The 26,020-nt window shown below is 38.5% G+C and overlaps 1 protein-coding gene across 6 annotated transcripts; it reads right to left on the reverse strand.

The window, feature by feature from the left end:
* Positions 1-564: 564 nt before the first annotated feature.
* ZNF507 (zinc finger protein 507) lies at positions 565-25,008 on the reverse strand. 6 transcript variants are annotated; one of them, XM_052796133.1, is made up of 8 exons: positions 24,894-24,955; positions 23,773-23,918; positions 19,223-21,354; positions 17,958-18,063; positions 11,133-11,247; positions 8,074-8,178; positions 4,723-4,857; positions 565-4,588 (listed from the first exon to the last, which is right to left on the reverse strand). In XM_052796133.1, the coding sequence occupies exons 2-8, from the start codon at positions 23,837-23,839 to the stop codon at positions 4,225-4,227; spliced, it is 3,024 nt and encodes a 1,007-aa protein (XP_052652093.1). In that variant the 5' UTR covers positions 23,840-23,918; positions 24,894-24,955; the 3' UTR covers positions 565-4,224. The 6 variants fall into 6 exon arrangements, with proteins under 6 accessions (XP_052652093.1, XP_052652094.1, XP_052652096.1 ...); XM_052796134.1 differs by lacking the exon at positions 23,773-23,918 and having other exon boundaries at positions 24,894-25,008; XM_052796136.1 differs by lacking the exons at positions 23,773-23,918; positions 24,894-24,955 and adding an exon at positions 24,843-24,861.
* Between the last annotated feature and the right edge of the window lie 1,012 nt (positions 25,009-26,020).

A 26,020-nucleotide genomic window follows, 5' to 3' on the forward strand; every position in this document is an offset into this window, starting at 1 on the left:
TGTAAACCATAGTACCAGCAATGGGTACTCTGGCAGTACTTTCATTTCTCTCCTTGGCCAGCAACAGCAACCGAGTTACACTTTTTTTTTTTTTCTGAAAAAGATGGGAAGAAAAGCTCCAGCAAGGCCAAGAAATTTGCTGTGTATTTAAAATTAGGTTGCAAGATATGTTTTAGCTTATGTGATGGATAAGCAAGAGTCAATCACTTACCTGAAAAAAGCTGCGTAAGACTTTCAGTCCATTTAAATTAGGGAAAAAATTCCAACTTCATTATGCGTTTTGAAAGTGCAGTTCTGTCCTTCAGCATTGTTCCATCATAACTGCATGCAGGCTTACAAGTATTTTGACTTAATAGTCTCATATTTCATCACTACAGTTACTTTTATAAAACTCGTATTAACAGTATTAAAACTGTAATAACTTGACACAAGAGTGAGAAATGGCAGTAAAGTATTTCAAATACTTTTTGATTTAAACAGATTCCCATCTCTCTAAACACTGGTTCAGTGTTTGAATGTTCCATATTCATATTTTATACAGGTCAAATAAAAGTGACTAAAGTGTTTAACAAAAAAAGTTTATTACCAAAATACAATATTAAAGTCAATATGTGACAAACTCCTGTAAAGCAAAATAAATTATTCTAACATTGTACAGTATTTCAGAAGGTAGTTAAAGTAGTACTACAGACTTTGCTTCATAGTTCCAAACAGTCATCTATCAGGAACACAATCCTAGAGAGAGCTTAAGGCATGCAGCTTAATGTGCTGGATAATTTTATAAAATGAAAGTCATCCTATTTAATAAGATACAGTATCAGAATTAACTGCAGTCTTTACATGTCAGTTTTCTAAATTTTTCATACTTTGGCTATAAAAGCAGTGCCATAGTGTTACAATACCTTTTCTTAAAAAAATACATGTACCCATGTCCATGAATATCAAATGCAAATGTAAATTTCTATTAAATATATCTTAACAAATGTTACTTTGAGCACCAACTGTACATTTTTTAAAATGATTAAATAAGTGCTTCTGGAAGAGGAAAATACAATAACTCTGACTGAATCCCACTCTATTTTTCCAGGCCAAGCATAAATCAGAAAGATGAAATATGCACCTATTTATCAGTATAGTCTAGTATGAATGAAGTTTTCTCTTTAGTAGAAGTATAGGCATTTAAAACAAAGCTGCAAGTTACAGTTCGTATCACAGAATAAAACCTAATTTAAACAAACAGCAAGTGAATAGTTGATCATCTGCTAGTGCTGTGACAGAAGATCCGAAAATATTTTAAAAGCTTAAAGAAAGGGGAAGACCGCAGTGTTGGTGACTTTGAAGTGTGCTTAAAAACCCTTACATAACATGCAACCAAGCCAACCATACACTTTCTAAAGCAGATAACCTGAGAAATAATTTGCTTTCAGAAAAACTAAGTCTATAATTACTTCACATGCAGAACTTCTGATAAAGTCTATGGGAATTGTGAGTGGGTAACTAATGGCAAGCAGCATGGAGACAGTGAAAAAAAAAAATAAATCTCTGTGCATATGGGAAAGAATTATTTGTTTGCATTTGTTAGGATTGATAATGGTTTTTAGAGGCAACTAACTCTCTACTATTTTATAGGAACACATGGTCAAAAAGAAAAAAGCAACAAGATGGCAAGGAACAACTGTGAATAGATGCATCCTGCTTAGTAATCCCATTAGAATGAGTCCTGGTGCATTACATTTAATGCTGCAAGTGTGGCTTGCACATACACCAAAATTGTTAGTTTTGATTCAAGGTTACTCGCTTTTTAGGTCTTGGTTCACTGCCATCTCCTTCTTAGCTTATGAATGCAAGTTTTTCACCTCTTTTTCTTTCACTAGCTGAGCAACTTTAAAATAATTATCCCTTTACAGAAAAATAACAACATGGCAAAATATTGTTTCTGTGAATACTGACTGGTAGTTCAGCATTACTACAGATCTCGTTGTACCTTTAAGTTTTTCAACAAATGGGATCTCTGAATGAGAAAGTTGAGATATATTCCAGGTAATGTACTATTTTCACATGAATTCTACATTGAAGGTAAAATATTGGTGTCAGTAAGACAGTATGAATATCCCATTAGAAGTTTACTATCTCTAATTGAATTTGAGATCATGTAAATAACTTTTTCAAATGTAACATAGGAATATGAAAAATAACTTTTAACTGAAAAAAGTATACTTACTTCACGTATGTATTGAAAATACCTCAGATATCTGACACAAAACTGCTCTGACATTATATCCTGACCAATTTGTAAAGTAAAATGTGTACTTTCTGCTATGTAATTTATAAACAAAATAATAGATATTTAACCCAAAAGAACGAGTCAAATTGAGGAAACCACTTGAAAACAAAAATCATCAAATATACTTGGAATCTTAGTGCCCTCACCCTGGCCTTCAGATTTTGTGCTGCTTCATAAAGTTTTAACAAGACTTGTTTTCTTTTTCTGTTTGCCGCTTCCGGTCGGCGATAGCGCAATGGACTGTACACTACCTATGCCACCCTCTTAGATTTACAGTTGTAGCTTATTTCTGCTAGCAGAAATGTATAAAGAAAGTAACCATAAAATACTGTTTTTCTAAGAGTAAGTCATTTTTAAGTAATGAGCTACTAAAAATCAGGTAACTGCATCCTCATGTCAGGAACTAGGCATGCTTCTGCGCATCTGCCATTCATTACAAGAAGAAACACATGCCCGAACTAGAAATTTCAAATCTGTCTGCCAAACGGCTTCTTTAGAAGTGCTACTACTTCACTTGATAGAAGCGTATATTTCAAACAATTTAAGTAGCCAACTTTTTAAATAACCTCAACAAAGTTGCCAGGTAATTAGCCAGTATAATAATATTCCAAACTGATACATAGATGAACGTCTTCTACTGCAAACTGCTGTAACTGTAAAAAACACTGTAATTTTAGAAGCTAAAGGCTTTAAAAGGGAATGATTTCTATGTGCTTCTTAGAAAACAAAGTAATCCCTAATTCCCTTTATGAATCCATATTATATGCACTAGTAAAATTTATTCTACAAGTCACTGGATACAGTTTTTGCTTAAAATATTGTTTTCCTTTTTTTTTTTTAAATACGATTTGCTGCAGGAAGATTACTCTATCTTTCAGTGAATTATTCCTACAGTTACAGCTTTGCCAGACAAATGGGAAATTTAGACAGCCAGTGGGATTTCAAAGAACTTCAAAGCATGTAGGCATTTCTCAAAATCCCACTTTGTGCTCACCTACATCTTTAGGAATCTACATAGGTTTAATCTACATCTCTTTGTGGCAATGACTGTTAATATCTTGTTCTCATTAAAAAACATTGCTCATACATACTGCAATCACCACAAATTAAAAGTGACATATGATAAGCTTTTTTTTTTTTTACATAGTTCTGCTGAATGTGTCAAGAAAACTATTAAGAAACAGCAGGTCATTATTAGAAAGGATCTTTTACACGCTATCAATTCAAAGACAGCAGTTTTTTAGTTAGGATCCAATCAGACAAATAGTTATTAGCAAAATGCTTCTAGGCTCGTAAGCACCTGCTGCTCTAAATCGATAGAAAGGATAGCCGTCTCTGTTGAAGGGCAACTTGGAGTTGTAAGGTATTAAAAATAGACTGGGAAAAATGAAATGCTTATGCGTGCATGCAAGCACACACATGCCCTCACCCACCTCCCCTCTCCCTACCTTCCGGAATCCAGGCAGCGGGGTTTATGAGATCATATTGTAAAATTTTTATCTCGTCTGTTGCCAGTTTCAAAAAAGAGGGAAAAAAGTTCTTTGCTAAAATACTTGGAAAACAACAGAGGGAGGAATAAAAAAAGGTTTTCAATTGATACAAAACTTTAATACCTTTGGGTTTTAAGGTACTGTACTAATGCATTATCACTGACTAGTACCTGACAATAAAAGAAAAAACCCCCAACATCCTACATTCTTGGCACCATATAGAGAAGTAACAGGTTAAAGGGATCATTCTATTCCCCACTCCTTCTATCTATCTCCTAAATGATTCATCGGTCCCTGGTTAAAATATTGTATTCCTACTGAAACAAGGACTCAGGATGGGAAATCAAGTTTTGCTTGCAATTCTTCTCTTTAGTAAGTTTCTCAGGCAAAAATTAGCAAAGAAAGAAAATATTCACTCTAGGAAATCCTCTCTTTAACTTACTGCTTCACCTAGTTTGTGCTCTGAGTTGTGCTGTGGTCCTTATTTAGAATGATGTTTATGATTTCACCCTCATGTTCTTTCATATGATCGAGCAGATTTTCTTTGTTGGTAGACTCAAAACCACAAATACAGCAGCAGAAGAGAAGAACACAGTATTCTGTGCCAAGATGGGGTAGAGTGGAGTTCTTTTCTAAACTGCATGAGGTATTCATCAAGTTAGGTTTTTCATTTTCATCAGAACCTGAAAGTTCATTTGTAGTCTGGTTAATAGACTCTGTAAAAGACACCAAGTTGTCTGAACTTCCTAGTGTAGGTACTGTACTTTCATCTGTGCCTTCTAATAATGTTTTGTCAGGAAGCTGTCCTTGAAACCTGAAATAATAATAAAAACCAAAACAAATATCGAAATGTACAGTTGTTGCTTTTTGACAGGAACTTTATTTTGTATCAGAGTTGGGTCCTTTGAAAATTCTAGATGATAGGGCTTGAAATTAAATCAGACATACCTGCTGCTTTGTGAAATCGCATCATTAATAGCCTTGTTCACTTGTTCATAGTTATAATTTTGGTCACTTGCATGTTTCCACATATGAGACTTCAGGGATGGAGGATGGCTACACACATATCCACAGAGAGAACATCTAGGGAAAAAAAGTGGAGAGAGAAAAAGGGAAACATTTAGAAGTTAAATTTTATTAGTTTAGTAATGGATTAGTTCTTCCAAAAGGATAAGTGAACATAGGTACGTGTAATTCCTCTTCTCAGTGCCCCTCTTCGGTTTCCTAACTAGGTCAAGTTAGTTTGCAAAGTTTCATCCTGAAATGTCAGACTATTTTTACGGTCTGAGAATTTTTAAGTTTGCTTTTTCTGACTTCTTAAACAACTAAATTAAAATCCTATCTGTTTGGCCTGTTAGAACTGTTCAAATACTGCAAAAATGCAATAGTTCTGATGACTGCAGAAACATGGAGTACATTGGTGTGGTATCTGGCAGGCAGGTAGTGAGCTCTCTTTGCCATTGCTCTGAATCGAGCAGGAGCTGTGTAATTACCACTGATAATTTTAACTAAGCTAATAAAGTCTTTCCTGGTGTAGCATATCTTAGTTTATTTAAGGATCACAGAATTGTTGCAGTTGGAAGTGACCTCCTGAGATCACCTAGTCCAAGCCACCTGCTCAAGGAGGATCAGCTACAGCAGGTTGCTGAGGACAGTGCCCAGTCAGATTTTTAATATATTCACAGATCCAGATTCAGACAGGTGACAATTTTGTCCATAGATTTTTCCATCAGCTTGGGTATCACAAGACTAAATTTTCTATTTCCCTATAAAACACTGTCTTATACAGTAAAGAACAAAACCTTCAAGAATAAATCCTATTTACATAAAGATGTAGTGTGTATTTACAGACACGAATAACCCAAGACTTATCAAATCCCATAGGACTTTCTTCATATGTGAACATACAATAGAGGATTTTTTTTTTTACAAGTATTTTCTCAGATGATAAATTAGTCATTTCTGCATGAAGGAGATGAGTGATACCGCATGACATCACTCCACAGCAGAACAGCACTCATGGTAAAGATGACATAGCTCCTTGTCTTTTGGACAAGGAAGCTATTTTGCTTAGCTACCTGCTACTTTGGAAGTCTTCAGTTTCTCAAATCACATGGAAAAGACCAGGATCAAATTTTTCTAGAAATCAAAGGTGACCTTGTTCTAATAAATCATAGCTAGGAATGCATCTCAGTCTATCTCATTCCTCAATGAGAGTAAGATGTTTTCTGCTCAAGCAATGTGATCCTGATATGTTACACTATGATGAGTCTGTTAAAATGACTACTATACTAGTAAGTTTTTGTAAATTTTTAAGACCTTTTCAGAAATATAACCTGGAAACATGAGAAGGCCTACATAAAACAGTGTTACACACTACAATTCAGTCAGGTTTTACTTCTCTTAATGACAGTAGGATATAGTTCTTAAATGCCTTGCAAATAATCATATACAGGAAACTATTTCTGCTCTGCAGAAGATGGTGGAGAACTGCAAAAATCACGATCACAAGTTAGGTGAAGGCATAGTACATTGCCTTGCTTATGTAGCAAGGTAATTCTGTCCTGCTGGGTAACGACCGGCATGTCCTTCTAGCTCACTTTTCTCTATTACTTGATTTGGAACGTACTATCCTGTTTTTCCCTTTTCCTTCTAATTTGAAGCCTTATAAAGAAAATGGATGCTTTCAAATATAGGCAAGTTCACTCTCAGGTTGAAAATCTTAGTATTTCTAATAAGGCTGTTACAAAATAATGGCATCATTAAAAATAAGATAAAAGGCAGACCTTATAGTTAATTTACAGATAAAATTAGGCCAAAATTATTTTTTTGCAAAACACAAAGATCAACAAATAATCTTAATTCCATTCTATATGCACATGTATTCCACCAGTGTTATTGTATGTATGATTTTTCTGTGCCACTAACACAGCTTGGTCAGTGGGTTCATAACACAGCGAATGAAGCAACAGTTCAGTGTTTGTTTTTATCCTCTTTTAAGTACAGTCTCATTTTTTGAAGTATATGAATTTACTCGGGTGATTCACTAATCAGATTTACTTTCCTGAGAACCAGTACCATGAGCCAAATGCTGTTGACTGCTTTAGCATACAGTCCAAATCAAAGACACAGACACTCAACAGCTTTTAGCCCGATGCACTACGCTTTACGATCATATAGTTGATGTATAGTTACACTATATGCAAGACATTCCCAGAGAAACAGAATTATTTTAATATTGAGTTTCAATTCTATAGCATGATTTGATCTACTGGTTGACCTGTGTTGAATTATTAAACTTTACTGTTCAAGTGTATCCTAAATTGATCTACTGAGGAAACAATTATCTTGCAGCTTTTGATAAGAATATTTCCTTGGGGATGCAGGGACCAAAGTGTGGAGGTTTTCAGTAATCTTCAGTAATACTAAAAGCACTCAGCAATACTGTATGAAGTATGACAGCAGAGGAAATAGAACTTAGTGCTACTAGGAACATTTTGGGGAAAAAATGCAGTGGCAGGACTTTGAAGTTGTAGAAGCAGATTTTGTTGAGAAGAAACCCTTATGAGAATGTGCTTTATTTGGATTCTTCCTATTGCCTTTAAAATCTTCCACTAAGAAATGTTCAGAATGTTCCTGATTTTCTTTCCTTTCCCAGCTTTTATTTTTTGTTGCAAATTAGGAGCAAACAATTGCACACATTTCTGCCAATATATATATATATATATAAAAACCACATAGATATATGGACAGACGATAAAGGACACACCTCACTTAAACATAATGACTATTCATACTAATTCTTAACTAGGGCAGTGTGATGCCAATCTGGATTCTAACTAACATGTATATGCAAAGGCTGTGCCTAGACTAGGTTATTAAACAAAGCCAGAGAACATTCCTGGGTACTGGAATTTAACAATCTATAATGTTAAATGTTAGAAGTGCCCTGGCGTGGTTTTGGCACACGCATTCTCCCAAACAATTCCAGGCATGCTTTGGTAATTAACACGGTCCAGAAACTACTTCCAATAGGCAGTTTATATGCAACCAACCCATTCTGGAAAGAAAAAGCTGAATACTGTACCTGAGGGAGGTCATGGACAAGTTTAATCAGCTAGCATAAACTTCACCTGGGAACGCCACATCAAATCTCCTCTCTCTCTCTCTCAAAAAAAAAAAAGTCACTGGAACAAAGAATGAATCTAGGAGGGACAAGAATAGAATCTGAACTCTGCTTTGTATCTTAAAAAAATCACTACTATCACAGCTTTTTGCCAAATTAGAACTGTTACATACTTGTACTGTTCCATTAGCTGCACTGCCTGATGCTCCTGGGGGTGGCGCCTCATATGGCATTTCAAGCTATTCATATTTGTGGTGGCGAAGTTGCATACTCGACATCTGAAGAGACAACAAGAAGTAAACTAATCTGACAATTAACTGCTAACACTATTCCAGAAATACAAATCTGAGAAAGCAAAGGTATCTGGAAAGACTACAGTTAAAGACTAATAATATTTACAGAAGTCCAAGTGATGACATTAACTTTCAATTTTTGGACCGTGAGAATCTTTTGCAGCCCAAAAAAGCCTCCCAACTTTGAGCAAGAATCACTAGGCATAGGGACTATGTTCCTTTCTGACATCTGTCTTGTACACCTCGACTGAAGTCTCTAAGCATCACAAAGTATGAGGGAGACGTGGATGCACTTGAATGGATGCAGCCCTGATGCAAGTTGCTTGGCTATGTTATGCAAAGGCAGAATATGACTGTAAGAGTTATAGGGGACACTGTATTTAGAAGTGAGTCTTGTTCCTCAAGAATATGTGTTCTACTTAATGCAACAGCCATGTTTCTCATGTCATTTAAAAGCCAAACTATCTACATAGTAATCGAATGTCTAAATTTCAGAGCATTATACCTGAAATGGAAGTCAGGGACAAGATCAACACATTTAGATCCAAGTGCCCTAAGACAAATATGTCACATTGTGCTGCCTAAATTTTTATTTTTTTTACTTCTGTCACAATATCTTTGTATAAAAACAATCATAAAATAGTCTGGATCTAGATTTAGATCCATGGATTTAGATCCCAAAGTATTACACAAAATACTATGCTATTCATAAATATCACTATACTACCACACAAGCTTCCTGTATATAACATATTGAAACAGTGTCCTGGTTTCAGCTGGGATAGAGTTAACTGTCTTCCTAGTAGCTGGTAAGGTGCTGTGTTTTGAGTTCAGTATGCGAAGAATGTTGGTAACACTGATGTTTTCAGTTGTTGCTCAGTAGTGTTTAGACTAAAGTCCAGGATTTTTCAGCTTCTCATGCCCAGCCAGCGAGAAAGCTGGAAGGGCACAAGAAGTTGGCACAGGACACAGCCAGGGCACCTGACCCAAACTGGCCAACGGTGTATTCCATACCATGGGACGTCCCATCCAGTATAGGAACGGGGAAGGGGGGGCGGGGAATCGCCACTCGGGGACTGGCTGGGTGTCGGTCGGCGGGTGGTGAGCAATTGCACTGCGCATCATTTGTACATTCCAATCCTTTCATTATTGCTGTTGTCATTTTATTAGTGTTATCATTATCATTATTAGTTTCTTCTTTTCTGTTCTATTAAACCGTTCTTATCTCAACCCACGGGTTTTGCTTCTTTTCCCGATTTTCTTCCCCATCCCACTGGGTGGGGGGGGGGAGTGAGTGAGCGGCTGCGTGGTGCTTAGTTGCTGGCTGGGGTTAAACCACGACAAACAGAAGCCATCAAGGTTAGCTAAAACTCAGCGTATTTGTTAGGACTTTAGTTGTTTCTTTTTTTGAAATGGTAAAATGTCCAATATTTACTAAGTCTGGTCTGTATTTTTAAACAGTTTGAGACTACAGGATACTTAACTTGAGATTACTCACTTGTTTTTGAAAGGACTTAATTGTGCAGTATTAAAATCCAGAAGGTATCAAATTTACAAAAAAGCATCATTGGAGGCTATACAGTTTAATTTCCAGCAATTTTTGTCAAACAAATAGTAAAATATGTTTACAGCTGTAAAACTGGCAGCAATATAGTAGGTTGCTATCTGATACTATGAAAGGCTTGAGGAATACATGTTTCAGAAGGAGAAATACCATAAATACTGGATCTTTATGGTTTCTAGGCTGTGGTTTAAGTATCCTACCAGGTCTGCAGATTTGTCTAACAGGTTTATGAAAAAATAATAAGAGAAGCAAGCCAGATCAGTAGGCTTAAATTTAGTATGCAGCAGTCTGTATCACCAATAGAAAATTTTCAAGGGTTCCTAAATCAAACGGGCTGGCTAACATCAATTCAGAAAACTACCATATACAAAACACTGTACAGTATCTGCTGTTCCAACTCCACTAAGTAACAAATAACAGCAATAGGGAAGATACTGAGGAGAAAAAAATAATCTATTTGTATTCCACATTTGCTGTCTGAGCAAACATCTTGCAAATTTTTTCTAGTGTTATGGGATATCATTATAATGCACAAATCAAAATACAACACGTCTTCTGGGTTTGTTTATCCAAGAGAGAAAGTCCCTGGCTGAGCTCAGCATTTCAAGGTGTTGAGTTTCTAGAATTTGTGTTAAAGAGATAGAAGTATATTAGTTCAAAAATTCTATTAACTCAGATCTATTTTCTAGCCACTAGAGAGGGACAGAGATCCACACTGAATGAGCATAGATTGAATTTGCAAGAATTTATGCAGCAACCAATAGAAAAATGCATGATTTATTTTTCTGCTAGGGACCTCAGCTATAATATTACATGCGATTTTAATATTAAAGTTTCTATATAAATCCACATAACATCCTTGTAGAAAAGTTATAAAATCTGATCCTAAGTGACTGTGTTAATATTGTTTGAAACCTGTGAAAAAGATGAGGGGACTGGTGACAAGACAAAGGGCAGAATTTTGCCGCACTGTAGAAGCTAATGTGCAAAGTAGCAATATGACAATGGAGAACACTTTGCAATAAAACAAATCCAAAATGAACTTAAGTGTGCAAGGAGTTCGAGAAATATATTATTACTATTGGCCAAAGTGCAGTATTACAGTAATTATTTCCCTTTCCAGATCTGAATGCTTCAAACTGAAAACAAGCTGTAGACTGCTATAGCAAAAGATGCATCCTGGAAAAGTTAGCAAATCTTAATTACATAGTTTGAGTCAAACAGCGAGTGTGGCTCCTTTAAATTTGCAGTAAAATTATGTAATTGAAATTTTTTAACAGTATCTTCAAAATTGCATGAGCAATTAAGTAACCTTTTTAGTTAAAACAAGTAAACCAAGCACCTGGCATTAGCCAAAAATAATTGAGACACTTACCTATATGGCTTATCAGAGTTATGAATTCGTCTGTGATTTCGTACACCAACATAAGTTGTGCTTGTGTAGTCACATACATCACATCTATACAGTTTCTGAACTGAAGACTTATTTCCTATATGAAACAAAAGCCATTATTTTAGAGTGTTGCATTCCGCATTGTAACAAGTTCTCAGATGATAATTTCAGGACAATTGAATTATGAAACATGAATTAACATTTTAAAGTAATACTTTTAAATATCTACAAAGAGCAAACTGGCAATGGACATTGAGACAATAAAGATATAGTTTATTTACCATGCTGTTCTGCATTTGCCCTACCATTTACTGAAATTTAAAATTTTAGGAAAACGCAATCTTTCTCTCTATGCGGACACTTCCCTTCTTCCTGCAGTTGGGTTAAAATCCTGCGTCACAGCAAAAGGTGATAAAATGTGGGAAATGCTGAACCCAGCAGTTTCACTGCTTTGCAGAATGAATCAAATCAAAGGAAAAGATGGGCATTGAGAAAGGACAAGTTTCCAACTGGCAAACATAGAAAAGAAAAGCAAAAGGCCTCCCAAAGCATCTAAATCCTCTTTATCATCCACACACAACCACACTTTCAGAAGGATCTGAGATGATTAAAAAAAAAAAGATACTGACCAGATGTGTTAAGAAATAATTTGGAACTTCTCCAAATTACTAAAAAGCAATTGTAACAAAAATCATTTTTTCTTTCCAGAATGAAAGAGACTCTTGAAAAATTAATGGTTGCAGAGACAAAGGCTAATGACTAATTTAACATAGGAAAATGTGTGCCCGCAAGTGCACAGTTTGAGTATTTTTGAGATGTAAGTGTGTAGACTTAAACAGCCCTATTCCTGCTCCCTCACTGAATAATGGAACTGATTTGGTTTAAAATATTAACATTTGGGAAGAGGGATGGTATTTTTTATGCGGGTCATATTCCCATTCCAGCCTATCATGCAGCCTTCATGCACTCTCTAAATGAGGGAATAGCAGAAACATGAAGGAATACCAAGGCTGGAGGTGTTTAAATCAGCAGTACTGCCAAAAGAAACATCAAATTAAAAATCAAAGAGTTTTCTTTCTGCATCTAACCTCTTCACCAGCCTAAGTAATTCTACACCCCCCCCCCCCCCAAGTGCAAGTAAGGTGCTCAAGCTCATTTTATCTTTACACCAAATTCTAACTAGCTGGCTGAACAGTCAAGCCATTACTCTCAGGTATGTGTATGGGCTTTGAAGAAAGTCTGATAGAGATCCTTGGAGAATTTCTCCAGTGGGTAAAGATCATTACTAAAGTACATCCCCACACCAAAATAAATATACAATTCAATAAATAACATGTGGGAGACAAAGTAAAGCTCAAATCTTGCAAGAACAGACTTCAGAAACTCTTCATGCTCATATGAAGCACACCTCCAGCACAAACAAATCATTAGTTTGTGTTGTGAAAGGGTTTACTGCTAGAGGGATACACCAGAAGATCCTAGGTGGAACAGAAAAGGGTGTATTAGCTGGATGTTTTTTAGTAGATATTGCCTTAAGAACTCTGATAATATCAGCAGGTGATCTACTTCCCAGACCTCCCAGCTCCTCCCAAACCAGAAATAACTCCCCTCCCTGTAAAATCTAAGTTCTGATTTCCCAAATGGGATCCATCTATTCTGAATCCTGAAGAAGAATTCTGTTAAAAGCTTGTCAAGGTGTATTGGTTTTGTGTGGCAAGGTTTTGGTAGCGGGGGGGGTTACAGGGGTGGCTTCTGTAAGAAGCTGCTGGAAGCTTCCCCTGTGTTCGAGAGAGCCCATACCAGCCGGCTCTAAGACAGACCCGCCGCTGGCCAAGGCCGAGCCAATCAGTGATAGTGGTAACGCCTCTGTGATAACATTTTTAAGAAGGAAAAAAGTTGGGACGGCGGTATTCGGCAGCCGGAGAGAGGAGTGAGAACATGTAAAAGAAACAACCCTGCGGACACCAAGGTCAGTGAAGAAGGAGGGGGAGGAGATGCTCCAGGCGCTGGAGCAGAGATTCCCCTGCAGCCCGTGGTGAAGACCATGGTGAGGCAGGCTGTCCCCCTGGAGTCCATGGAGGTCCACGGTGGAGCAGATATCCACCTGCAGCCCGTGGAGGACCCCACGCCGGAGCAGGTGGGTTCCCGAAGGAGGCTGTGACCCTGTGGGAACCCCGCGCTGGAGCAGGCTCCTGGCAGGACCTGCGGATCTGTGGAGAGAGGAGCCCACGGAGCAGGTTTTCTGGCAGGACTTGTGACCCCGTGGGGGGCTCACGCTGGAGCAGTCTGTGCCTGAAGGACTGCACACCGTGGAAAGGACCCATGCTGGAGCAGTTCGTGAAGAACTGCAGCCCGTGGGAAGGACCCACGTTGGAGAAGTTCGTGGAGGACTGTCTCCCGTGGGCGGGACCCCACGCTGGAGCAGGGGAAGAGTGTGATGAGTCCTCCCCCTGAGGAGGATGAAGCGGCAGAAAATAACGTGTGATGAACTGACCGTAAACCCCATCCCCGTCCCCCTGTGCCGCTGGGGGGGTGGTAGAGAATCCGGGAGTGAAGTTGTGCCCGGGAAGAAGGGAGGGGTGGAGGGAAGGTGTTCTGAGATTTGGGTTTATTTCTCATTACCCTACTCCGGTTGATTTGTAATAAATCAAGTTAATTTTTCCCCAAACTGAGTCTGTTTTGCCCATGACGGTAATTGGTGAGTGATCTCTCCTATCCTTATCTCGACCCACAAGCTCATTGTTATATTTTCTCTCCCCTGTCCAGTTGAGAAGGAGGGGGAGTGATAGAACAGCTCTGGTGGGCACCTGGCATCCAGCCAGGGTCAACCCATCACACAAGGTCAAGAGCACTGAAGGTCCATGTCACACTGAGAGGAAGGTCTGTCTGCTACTGTTTGACTTACAGTTTGAAAAGACAGACAAGCTTGAAATTTGAAGTAAGTGACTGTCCAAAAAGATGGACAGTAGACACATCTCTACTTAGGTCCAAATACCATGAACTTCTTTCCAGTTTGGAGTAATAAAAACTGACGCAAATGCCCTCTTTTACCACCTCCTGAATTCCAATTCTTTTTAGCTAAAGAAGGGAGGAATGAGACAAGCAGATTGAACTCAGGAGGAACTGTAGAGTTTATCTTGAAAACAGAGGTTTCGTCTCCCGAGTCCAAAATACTGAACAGACTTTGTAAAGATAATTTTGTTCCGGAGTTTCCTCTTTATGATGCTGGACTCCAATAACCCAGACTGAATCTTTTCATTATCAAAGCAACAATTAAGAATCTTTATGGTAAAACTCTTAAGTAGACACTGAAGAATAAACCAGTAGAATGAGTCATCCAAAATGGAAGTTCAAGTTTTCACTTTGATTTTTTTCCCCCACAGGTGGGCACTGAATTATCTCAAAAAAAGTTTTAGATGCATAATTGTGAGGGATAGTCACACAGCTAACTTAAACAGTAAGAGAAAATTACCACTAATTAAACTTTCACTCCAAAATTCAGCACTTTTGGTTCAAGATGCAAAGTAAGGTAGGGCTGATAACCCCCGAGGGTTATTTTGAAGAACATATAGTATGTGATATAAAATAAAATAGCAATCTGAATACAAAGACAGTCGGAAATAAAATTCGAATAATTCTGTGTGTACCAAGATAGCAGAAAAAAAAAAATTGTATTTTTTTACTTTAAAACATGGCACAGTGTTCACTCTTCTAGCATTCTTACAAAAAATAACATGGAAGTAATATATAGCATGCACTCTTTGCAAGTCAACCTTAAAGCAAAATATATCGGAATTTTTCCTACAATATGCTCATATAGTAAAATTCTTTTTTTTTCTTTAATGTAAATTATCAAAAATTATATACTTGGGGACTTTGGAATTTATATTTCTACAATTACTCTTTTATGAATGCACATTTATGTAGAAGACCTCAAATGAATACAAAGACACTTACTGGGCTGCAGATCTATGGGAGAGCAAGGGCTGTGTGAAGGTTAAGCTACTGCCTGCTCTACTTGAATGGGTTTTCCATCTTAAATTCTGCAGGTTTAGAATAAACTGCTTCCAAATGTATTTTTTGTTATGAATTTGGTATTTTATTGGGCAGGCAGCTTAAAAGAAACAGTACCTAATGAGATTTTTAAAGCATTATGCAAACAGATTATCTATTGCATAGTTATAAGTGGCTAACCACCCAGTAGCACACACTTAGGAGCAATTATTTATACCAATCACTACTTTATATTTATTCCTTCAACAAAATGCACATATATTATAATACATCATATAATCTCTCACTGTTGCAAAATAGCAGTCATGTCCCCCACCCCCTCCGCTGGCTTATTTCTTGTGGGTTTGGGGCCTTTTTTGCTTTCTGGATGGAGGATATCAGGTCTCTTAAAAGCGAGTATGGAAATGACAGATCTTTGTTCTAGCAGCAGTAACAGGTGCTCCTGTAATGCTGCTTATTACCCTATTCCTTCATTATTAGACATTTACAATCCAATCATATCCAGTGTCATAATGCTCCCTTTTAATTTATTGTACAGCCATGATGAATAAAGAGACTTTTAGGACTAACTATTTCATAAACAAGAAACGAAACTGTTCCAGCTCAGGCATCTTTCACATAAACAGATGCTACGCCATAAACTTCTTTGTTTTGTGTCGCTTTATAGGGATGACATCTGTTTGACAAGAGATTGCTGTACTGCAGTGGTGTTGCAATTTGATTATAAATTGGTTCTGAAATAATTTAAGCATTCCACAGTATGAGTTAATAAAAGTTTAAAAGGAGAACTGTTTTCATTCAAGCCACATTACTAAATTTCATGTGGGGTAAACAATCAATTAAAGTGCATGGCTGTAACGCTTTTATAAGATAATAATGAGCAAAAAATATTAAAAAAAAAAATCTCTAAAGTAATTAAATAGAAAGCAGGCAGTTTTCACAAACAGGGCCTCTTCTTTCATGGAAGTTAAGTTACAAGATCAGGATATAAACTCTAAAATCACCTTATTAAAACATACTATTTTCAAAAGCAGACAGGCACCTTGCTTTTCAGTCACCTTAACAGGACTTTAGCTCATAAGGTACAGTATTCCCCAAAATCTGACATGTTTCAGGCATTGCTAGGTAGTTATTCCTATATCATGACATCTTTAAAAATACCAGTTTAAAACAAACAAAACATTTTCAGAAGTAACAGTCCAGGCTGTGCTCATAGATATTTGTACCCAGCTAAACTAACAATGTTTTATTTCCTATCACTTCCATTAAAACATTCATGCTATTTCTTCTGAAGAAAAAAACCCACTACTTAATGGGGAACGTTCCCACTACCAGCAGACCCTCCCTAGCCTTCTTCCTGTCTCCCCCTGACTTCAGATGGCGCTCTCAGGCTTAGGTTTTAGGGATGTAATAAGCACTACAGATCAGTTTCCTGAATGTAAATGCTTTCTGCATTGATGAGAGCAAAAATGAGTTGGGAAGGGTCATTTTACCCGAGACCGATTAGGCAATTAACTTTTAAGTTTCTACCTTGTATACTGAAAGCCAGAAAAAGAGGCAGTGTGAGCTAAGAGAACAGAAGTCAAGAGTTAAGGATCTCATTCTATTCTGACATGTACTGTGTTGCTTTGGACAAATCATTAATGGTTCAAGCCATCCATCCTGGCTCATGCTGGTTAGTACCTTTTTTCACAAGTAGTTGCATCAATTTCAATGATTACTTTTGCAGTCACTGATCAGCTGTAGAGGTGAGAGTAGAACCCAGAAATTTCAACTGCAATCTAAGTACTATTATAGTGCACATTTTCCTCTCTAAACAAACAAGAGACCATAGTTAGGACAGGTAAGAGCTATGTGCACAAAATGGAAATACTTCATCCCACAGCTCTTCGGAGGCGATATAATTACTAGTATTTTTCCACAGTGCTCTAAAATTGCAAAATTTAACAAATTACAATTACAGTGTTGCCTTCAGAATAAAAATGCTGTAAATATTTTCAGTAACTTTAACTCACCAGAGAAGAGGATGGATTCAAGTTGCAATAATAAATACTGGGCTTCCAGGGTACTCAAAGGATTTTAAGACTACATTTTCTCTAAAACTTCAAAATTTGGCTATTTTTTCCCCTATTTCACTACCCTAACACATTAACGGTTTGGGTTTGTTGTTGTTGTTTTTAAAACAAACACTATTAAATTATAAGCAGATACACAGTTAAACAAACATTTAGAAAATGGATACCTACTGTTACCCTGGCAACTATTAGACACAGGTTGCGTTTTTAGAATGCCTTACATCTGCCTCTCTAGGGCTAAAACAAATGACACATTTTGGACATTACCATAATTAAACAGAAATTTCTAAACACAGAATGGATGGTATGTATATGCTGACAGCAAACTACATTACCACAGTGAGTTTAAAAAAAGGCTTTCTTTTGTTTACTGTAGGTGATTCGAAAAATACTGTAGCTGCTGAAGGAAGGAAAAAAAGATTTTGTTCTTAAAAATTCAAAGTAATACTGCATACCAGTTGTCTTCCATAAAAAGAAATACAAGGTCCAATTACAGGGGCTAAAAATGTCTTACTACCAATAAATGTCAGTAAGATATCTCAGAATGGACTATGGTAAGTTTCGCACAATGAAAAAGAACATCGATTTAAGGTTATGAACAGGCATGAAAACATTTCAGCATGAATGAGATCTTAAAACCAGTTTTATACAAATATAGCAAACAGAAGTAATGTTATGAGTGACTTTTTGTAATTTCAAGTGTAAATATAAACAGTACCTTCTCTTTCATCTACTTCATTGGAAACTATTAGTTTGTTAGATGTAGCTGTTGAAAAGATATCTGGAAGACTGTGTTGTTCTCTTTCATGATTTCGCAGTTGACTCTGAAAAAACAATTTCCCACATTTAAATATACACTACAAACATACACTGGTCACTTCAAAGATTGCCATAATTTGTGGCATTGTTACTCAAGTATTAATGACAACTGTTATAAAACATGTGTTAATGCATATACAGATTATCCCTCAGGTAATTTTACTAGAAACAAAACAAAGTAAAGAACATTAATTAATAACATAAAGGATTGATGAGAGTGACTGAGAGGATTATATGATTTGTGTTTATTTAGAAGATAAATTTCCTTCTACTCCCATTCCCATAGACAAGTGGCAAACAGTTCTTCTTCCAAAATTATTATACTCCAAAAGCAGTATTAGATTAGAGGTTAGAGGATGGCTTGTGTGAAAATTCACTCAATTTTCATATTGCCTAGTAACTTAAGAATATGTTATTCCTGTTTCTACTCGCTTGGGGAGGAGAGGGGAGAGAGAGACTTTTGCTACCCTACCTGTACATTTTTTCAAACTAGGACTAAACAACAGTAAATATGGAAAAATTTGCACTACCACTGCCTACAAGAGTGTACAGCTAGATACTGATGCTATATATTCTATATTCCTGAGTACTGAACTGAGTACATAGGAACACACTCACCGGCACTAATGCTTGAAATAGCCATTGTAAAAATGGCAGAAGTACATTATTCTGCTCCAGTGCGTAATCTTTCAGATCTAAGTTCTGTAGAACATCCAGACCAACACAACAACAGAGGAAAAAAGAAAAGAATTTCTGCTTCAAAGTGTCTCATGTTACTCCCAAATGCTATGATTACTTTTGCACAACCTCACAACTAGTGGGCATGTTTCAGCATTCTTTTAAAGTTTCAGCTATTAAGTTCTCTGATGCTTCCATTTCTTCCTGTAGTTGCTACACGTGGGCAGAAAAACATGATTTTAATACATCTATAAGGTGGTTCTCAGGAAAATAACTTATGTGAGGAAGCAAGTTTATTTCAGTAAAGCAGAATAATTATAGCTGAATCGTATTCAGAAAGTGCTGCTGGCAATAATTCCCAGTTGTAATGACAATGAAGCCAGGATGTCAGACTGAATTAGGTTAGAAAGAAGGATGAGCAGTTATTAAAAAGGTAGCAAAATAGGTTATTTAGCTATTATAGATAGGCACAGGGAAGAACTTTACCTTATAATGAAAGGATTCTTCACATTGCTTGCACTGATACATTCTTGTTTTGCAGTGGTTGATCATGTGGCTCTCTAAATCCTTACTATTGTCAGCAATGTGTTCACAGATAGGACACTGGTATGGCTGCCTCTGACGATGGACTCTCAAGTGTTGTTTTATGTAGCCCTTATTACCACTGCTATAATGGCAGAGCCGACAGCGGTAGGGTCGATCTACATTAGGTATATATTCTACTAGGTTACTTCCAGGAATATTTGCATCATTTGCATTTTGGCATTGTGCGTTGTCTTGTAATTCTTTCAAAATGTCATCATCAGAAGCGTTCTGATCTGTCCTCTCCTTCAGTTTTTCAATGACAGTGAGTAGTGACATACTGATGCCCATTTTAATTGGTGCTTCTGATAACTCTGGCCCTTCTTTCTGTATCTCAACTATTGCACATTCACTTTGGTTTAAGCCACTGAACTCCTCTGAAGGATTCTTAAGTGAGGATACCACTTTAGAATGAGCCACGCATGGGCCATCAGCTTCTCCCTGTCCTGCACCTGCATCCACGGCATCTTCTCCAGCCGGAGTCCTGAAGCTAGACCTTGTTAGTTCTGCAGCTCTGATAGGCATTGTAACAAGAGCTTCTGCAGCTAATGAGTGTAGTCGTAAAGACTCTGAATTTGTCCTTCTTCGTGCAGGAGGCACATTTTCATCAGTTGTTACATTTTTGTTAGAGCTTAATTCATTATCTCTCTTCTCAGTATTATTCCATCCTATTATTACTTCTTCAATTTCATCTGAACGATAAACTTCATCACGTTCTTCACAGGTAACATGGGACTCCTCTGAGATTAATTTTTTTTCTGTTTCAATATCAGTGTTCATCAAGAAAGGCTTTTGTAAGACACTTTCTTCAGCACCTGGCAAACGCTCTACTATTACATTAACGTGACCCTTTTTGTTTGGACTACAATTGATGATTTTCTGTGCTGATGAAAGTAGGCTATCAGTTATCATATTATCCTGTTCTGTATCTGATACAGTCTCCTCTAAAACCTCTGTAGTAGGAGAATGCACTACAGACTGATTTAACATCTCTTCCTCTTTTACATTTGTTCCTACTGGTGATTTACATGACAGTTGCTCAGAATTGCAAATCTGAAGTTGAAGAGAAGGTTCACTATGGATATCAAGTTCATTGTTTTCCAAAGAAAGAACAACTGTATCCACGCTGTGAGGTGTGTGAGTTACAACTGTCTCTGACAAGTTGGTCGTTTCATTTTCTTCTTCAAAGATAGGATAGGAGCAATCAACCTCACCCGCATGTTTCCAAGCGTGCGTTTTCAACATTCTTTGCTGACCACAGGTATACCGACAAATTAAACACCGGTACATGCCATACTGCTCGTAAGTATACCATTTTCTCCTACCCATTTCAGGCATATGAGTAGACTGAGTTATATCTTTACATTCCAGATTTCCTGTCTGATCAGTCCCTGATTTGACACTTCCTTCCACTGGCCCTTGCAAAAATGAACTTGCAACATTTACACATTGCTGCACTTTTGTCTGGATACTATTTTTACCATCATTCTCATGGTAATTTTGGAAGTGGGATTCAAGTTCTTCTTGGCTTTTGGAAGCAAAATGACATTCTGAGCACATTAATATCACTTCATTTTTCTGCCCATGTTCTTTTATATGTTCTTGTAGTGTTAAGAGAGAAGGTGATAGAAACTTACATAGACTACACTGGTAGCATGTCACCTTTTTTTTGCTTTGTGGAAGACATTCAGTCACAAAATAATCTGCTTGTAACTCTTCAGTCTTTTTAGTAGCAATAACAGATAGCTCTATTGCTTTAGCTGGGATTTCACAAAGATCATCTGCATCAAAGGACTGTGCAGAAGCATTAGGATGGGAACGTTTTTTACCTATTAAAAAGCATCTTTGTGACTTCTCACTTTCAACTATTTTGCTTAGTTTCTGGATAACATGGATTAGTGGATCAGTTTTACATTTTCTCTGATCTTCACTGTTCTGCAGTGTTGGGCCAATGACTGTTTCAGAAATCAGCACAGCCTCCTGTTCCCCAACATTTGGCATCAATACTGCAACAGTGCTTCCTTCTTCCATAATACCTAGGAGAAAGGGTTTTATAAAAAATTAAAATTTATACATGCACAATAATAAAAATACAACCCAGTACTATTTAGCTTTCTCCCTCCACTAAATATGGAAGCCTAATGCCACTAACTTAATAAAAACTTCCAGAATTGCTATATAAGTAGCCAATGATTTTGAGGACATTTAGTGGATAGCGTAGATGCTATTCAATACAGCTGGACAGAATAATTCCAAGAGAGCCTGTCTCCAAATTGTAAAAGTGCAACATAAATATTTTTCAAGTATAGGCTGATTAGCATTGTTACAGCTATTGTCTTTTCCTTTACAAGGACTACACATTTGAATGCTAGACTTAAATATACCAATCAATAGTAACTGGCATATTTATCTTTAAAAACCATGATATGGTATGAAAATGTATTCCTAATATACATACTCTGATACACTGATGTCTCCTAAAGCAAATGACAATTTGCAACAACATAATTTACAAAAATAAGCAATTTTTTTCCGTGAAATGTTAGCAAAAGAAAGTACTTCTGGTATTTACTTGCATTAGTCATTTCGCTATGACTACATTAAAGACCTTTCAAATGTCAAATCATACTTCTTATTATAAATGTAGTTTTCTCGAAAAGCTACTAATTGTAGCTTTTTCTACAATTCTTTAATTTTAGCAAAAATCAATTGGTACTGAAGTTATAAGGAGTAATTTTTTTCTGTTTTGAGGAAAGCTAAAGGCAATAACTATTTCCACTTACACTTCCTTTAAACATATCTAACCATAAACCACAGGCAATAATGTGGTACTGTTGGAGGTTAAATTAGAAGCCAATATGTATAAATTTACATGAAAACATACTTTGTGATGTGGGCAAAGCTGTGAGGTGAGGGGTGGAGGAGCCAGACAAAAAAAAACTTACAGTGAAATTTACTTCTGAAAAAATGTCTAAAAAGAAACCATTCAAGCTGCACTATATATATGCGCATATAATTTATACACAATAAGTATTTTTATATACTATATATAAAATTTAGAACATAAAGAGATGCCAGATTTTTTTTTCTATCAGTTATCCTTGAAAATGTATCCCAAGTTCTTTCATGTGGATTTTTTTTTTTCTTGCAAGAAAGATACACAGGCCAAACCAGAACTTCCAGAACTGGTCCTAAAGACCCATGAAATCCACTCTTCTCTACTTATGGATTTAGTATACAGCAATATAATGAACAGATATATGACAGTGCGTTCTGTGGTGCTCCTTTCCCACTACAGAAAAATTCTGGGCAGAACTAGTCAAGTTACCTTTATTTGCCATTCAACTTACAATTCAGGTTATCATCGGAACTATCACTATCAGCAATGTCAGTATCATTCACACCTCATATGCTCGTGTAAAATATTTCAAGTTGAAAATGCAGCAGGATTTGTCAACTCTGAATCATCAAGAAAGACAAGACTACTCTTTTCAATGTTACTACTTTTCAGTGTTTTAAGATTATTTACTTGGTGATGGCTAAAACCTACATTAAAATTGAAAAATTAACAAAATATAAATGAAGCCATAGGGCAGTTGGATCCATGATAACTAGAAAACTAAGCTACTTAAGGCCTTATGGCTTTAGCTGGATCTATGTAAGCAGACTAAAACTGATCAATACTGCACTGCAATAGCAGATCAATTGTAGGAGATAGAAATTAAAAAAGAAATATATTTAAAACAAAAAAAAGTATCATTTTATATACGAGTATACCAAAGAGCCTGCATATTTAATTCAAGTTCAGTATTGTTTTATTAACAGGAATCAATGTATGTATCCACAAAGTTACTATTAAACTGAAGCATCCAAGTATTTAAGTTTTTAAATATAAAACAGCAGATGTCTCGACGTGCATTTTCTGCTTCTATTTCTATTATGTGTTGGGCACAGTATATTGAATGACTAACTCTTGTCTATGTGGCTAGGAAAAATTATACCCCTTTCATGTAATATCTCTGATTATATATTAACTTAAAAAAAGTTTAAGGTTATTACTTGAAAACCATCCTATTTAGTTATACAAAAATACATTTCTGTTTGTTTCATACTGGCTATAATATGTTTAAAAACCATTATGAAAAGTAAACAAATGTGCTTTTTCCCCTGAAAGGAGATTTAACATTACATTAAGTGCTCAAAGGAATAAATGTCTACTTGAAATATTTTCAATTTGAGAATGAGCTAAGGAAAACTATAAGCACACAGTACTACTTTAAATTATACTTGGTACTTTTAAAAACTTTTAAAGTAATGCTAAATAGGCAAATATTTCCCCTATTTTTTCATCTGAAAGCAGCATAGAAACTAAGAGGAAAGATCGCAGACAGACCATAAAAGAAACGCGCTGCCACGTACTATTGCTACGTCAAAAATGAAAATAGAGAGAGTACCTTCAGATGTATTGATTTGGGATGCTTGTAGCTGATGAAAGTTATCAAATGTGTAACTATGGTACATACGTGTTATGTCATTCTTTGTTTACAGCAGGTTTAATGCTTGCTGCTACAGACTTTGGTTTTTAGAGGGCTGGTAAGAACTGTACACAAACACCTGGATTTTAATAACTACGTGGCTTTCACTAAGAACAAAGGCGATTCAACCTCCCACGACACACACAACTTCAGTCTGGCGAATGGCCCTGCCAGCACGCACCCTCCACGCGACCCGGACCGTAATTAAAACACGGGGTCGGGGGATGAGGAGGGGCCCGAAGGGGAAGATCCCGACCCGAGGAGAAGGCCCCTGCGCTGGAGCTGCCCGTTCTGCCCGCGCCAAACGCCCGCTCGAGCGGCGCGGCAAAGACCGGCTGACGTGCCCCCAGGTCGAGGAAAAGCCAACCGCCGCTTTGCACAACCATCCCGCTCGCAGAGGCCGGTCTGAGCACATCGCGGCTCCCGAGGGCAGGGAAACTTCACCAGCCGGAGCTCCGTGCCGCCAACTGTCGCCCCCAGACAGCGAGCCGCTGCCCCGGCACTGCGGCTCGGGGACGCCTGGCCGCGGATCCGGGACCCCCTTGCCCTTCCTTGCCCTTCCCTGCCCTCCGCGCTCTCCGACAGCCGCCCCCGCACCTGCCGCCACTCCCCGGGCGGCCCCCGCTTTACACCGCGCAGGTGCCGCCGGCGCGGCCCTCCAGCAGCGGGCCCGGCGCCAACGGGGTGGGCGAGGAGCAGCGCCCGCCGCTCCGGCGGCCCAGCCGCGGGGAGATGGCCTGCCGGCGAGGCGGTGAGGTGAGGAGGGGAAGGGAGGAAGGCGGCCGCGGCCTGGGCCGGGCCCGGCCCGGGGAAGGCTCCGCCGGGAGCCGCAGCCGCCCGCGGCTCCGCACATGGGCTGCGGCGCGCCGCCCCGGGGCCTGCCGGCCCGCCCGCCGCCGCGCCTCGCGCCTGCCCTCCCTACCTGCCGGCCGGCCGGCCGCCGCCGCCCGCTCGCCCCGGCGGCGCCGAGGGCCCGCGCTGCTTTTTACCTGGGTTTTAATGAAGAACAAAAAAAATAAATAAATTTTTTTTTTCCTCACCCCCGGCCACCGCTTCAAGATGGCGACGATGGAGACCGTATCACGTGACCGGCGGGCTGGGGTCAGGTGACCGGCGGGTGGACGCCGCCGCCGCGCCGCCGCCTCCTCGCCGTTGCCACGGAGACGAGCGCGGGCTCCGCCGCGGCCGCGCCCCGCCTCGTCCCTGCTCGGTGCCGCGGGGCTCGTCGCGCCATGCCCCACGCAGGCCGGTGGGGCTGTCACAGGGCTGGCCTGCCCCGTCGCCACCGGCCCCCGCCTCCGCGCTGGCTCCGTCCCTAAGGCGAGATGGAGCCATGTGGCGGTGCGGTTGCTCTCCTCTGGCCCTCTCCACAGACCGCTGCCAGCAGCCTCTTGCGAGGGCAGTACTGGTGTGGGTGGCTCCGTCGATAGGTTTATCATCTTAACTTCAATTTCCACTCGGTGTGGAGAGCGATGCACAGCCACTCGTGGTGGCCCAGCGTGGCTGAGCTGGTGGTTTTATTCAGAGCCTCAAAATAATTGGTGTTTACCTTCCAGGTCCTGTGCTTAGGTGATCCCCTGGCTTCTTGCCTTTGTCAGTCAGGAGTTTGTCAATATTGCAGTATCCAGTGCCAAGCCAGGCAGCACGATGCGCTTCAAGAAATGGTGTAGTCTCCCAAAAGGTATTTTTTCAGCACAGTTTTCAAATGGTAAACACCTGTAGTGAAAAAAAAAACCCAAACAATACAACAGCTCCCACGTTTTGGGTCTAAAATGGCAAATCAGTGCAAATGTTTCCAAGTGTGAACTGCAGAGAACTGACAAGAAGGTTTAGCAATTTAAGTTAGCAGGAATATGGAGTTGAAAGCGTACGCTGCGTGTCAGGGGCAACCTAGGAAGCTACATACCAGAAATGTTACATGCTGTGAATTTATGACATATTTCATATAAACTGAAGAGTCAGGGGAATAATGAGTTTCAGAAGGGGCTCATGGCTGGGTGATGGCAAGTAAAATCTAATGTTCATTTCCAGAAAGGGGCTTGGAGTATATTGATGTGGATGGGTCTACAGTTGGATTTAGGAGGGACCTGGTAAAACTGTAGCAACTTTTTGCAAGTTCACTTTCTCCCAGAGCTCGGAGTTTTGTTAATGATTGTATATTCTTACA

Source organism: Harpia harpyja, chromosome 9 (assembly GCF_026419915.1).
Source record: "Harpia harpyja isolate bHarHar1 chromosome 9, bHarHar1 primary haplotype, whole genome shotgun sequence".
Lineage (NCBI taxonomy): Eukaryota > Metazoa > Chordata > Aves > Accipitriformes > Accipitridae > Harpia > Harpia harpyja.

Coding starts and splice junctions, on each gene's coding strand:
- ZNF507 (XM_052796133.1), bottom strand. CDS start 23,839: ATGTACCATAGTTACACATTTGATAACTTTCATCAGCTACAAGCATCC. Junction 21,355..23,772: donor CCAAATCAATACATCTGAAG/GTACTCTCTCTA, acceptor CCTTTCTCCTAG/GTATTATGGAAGAAGGAAGC. Junction 4,858..8,073: donor CAGCTAATGGAACAGTACAA/GTATGTAACAGT, acceptor TTTTTTCCCTAG/ATGTTCTCTCTGTGGATATG.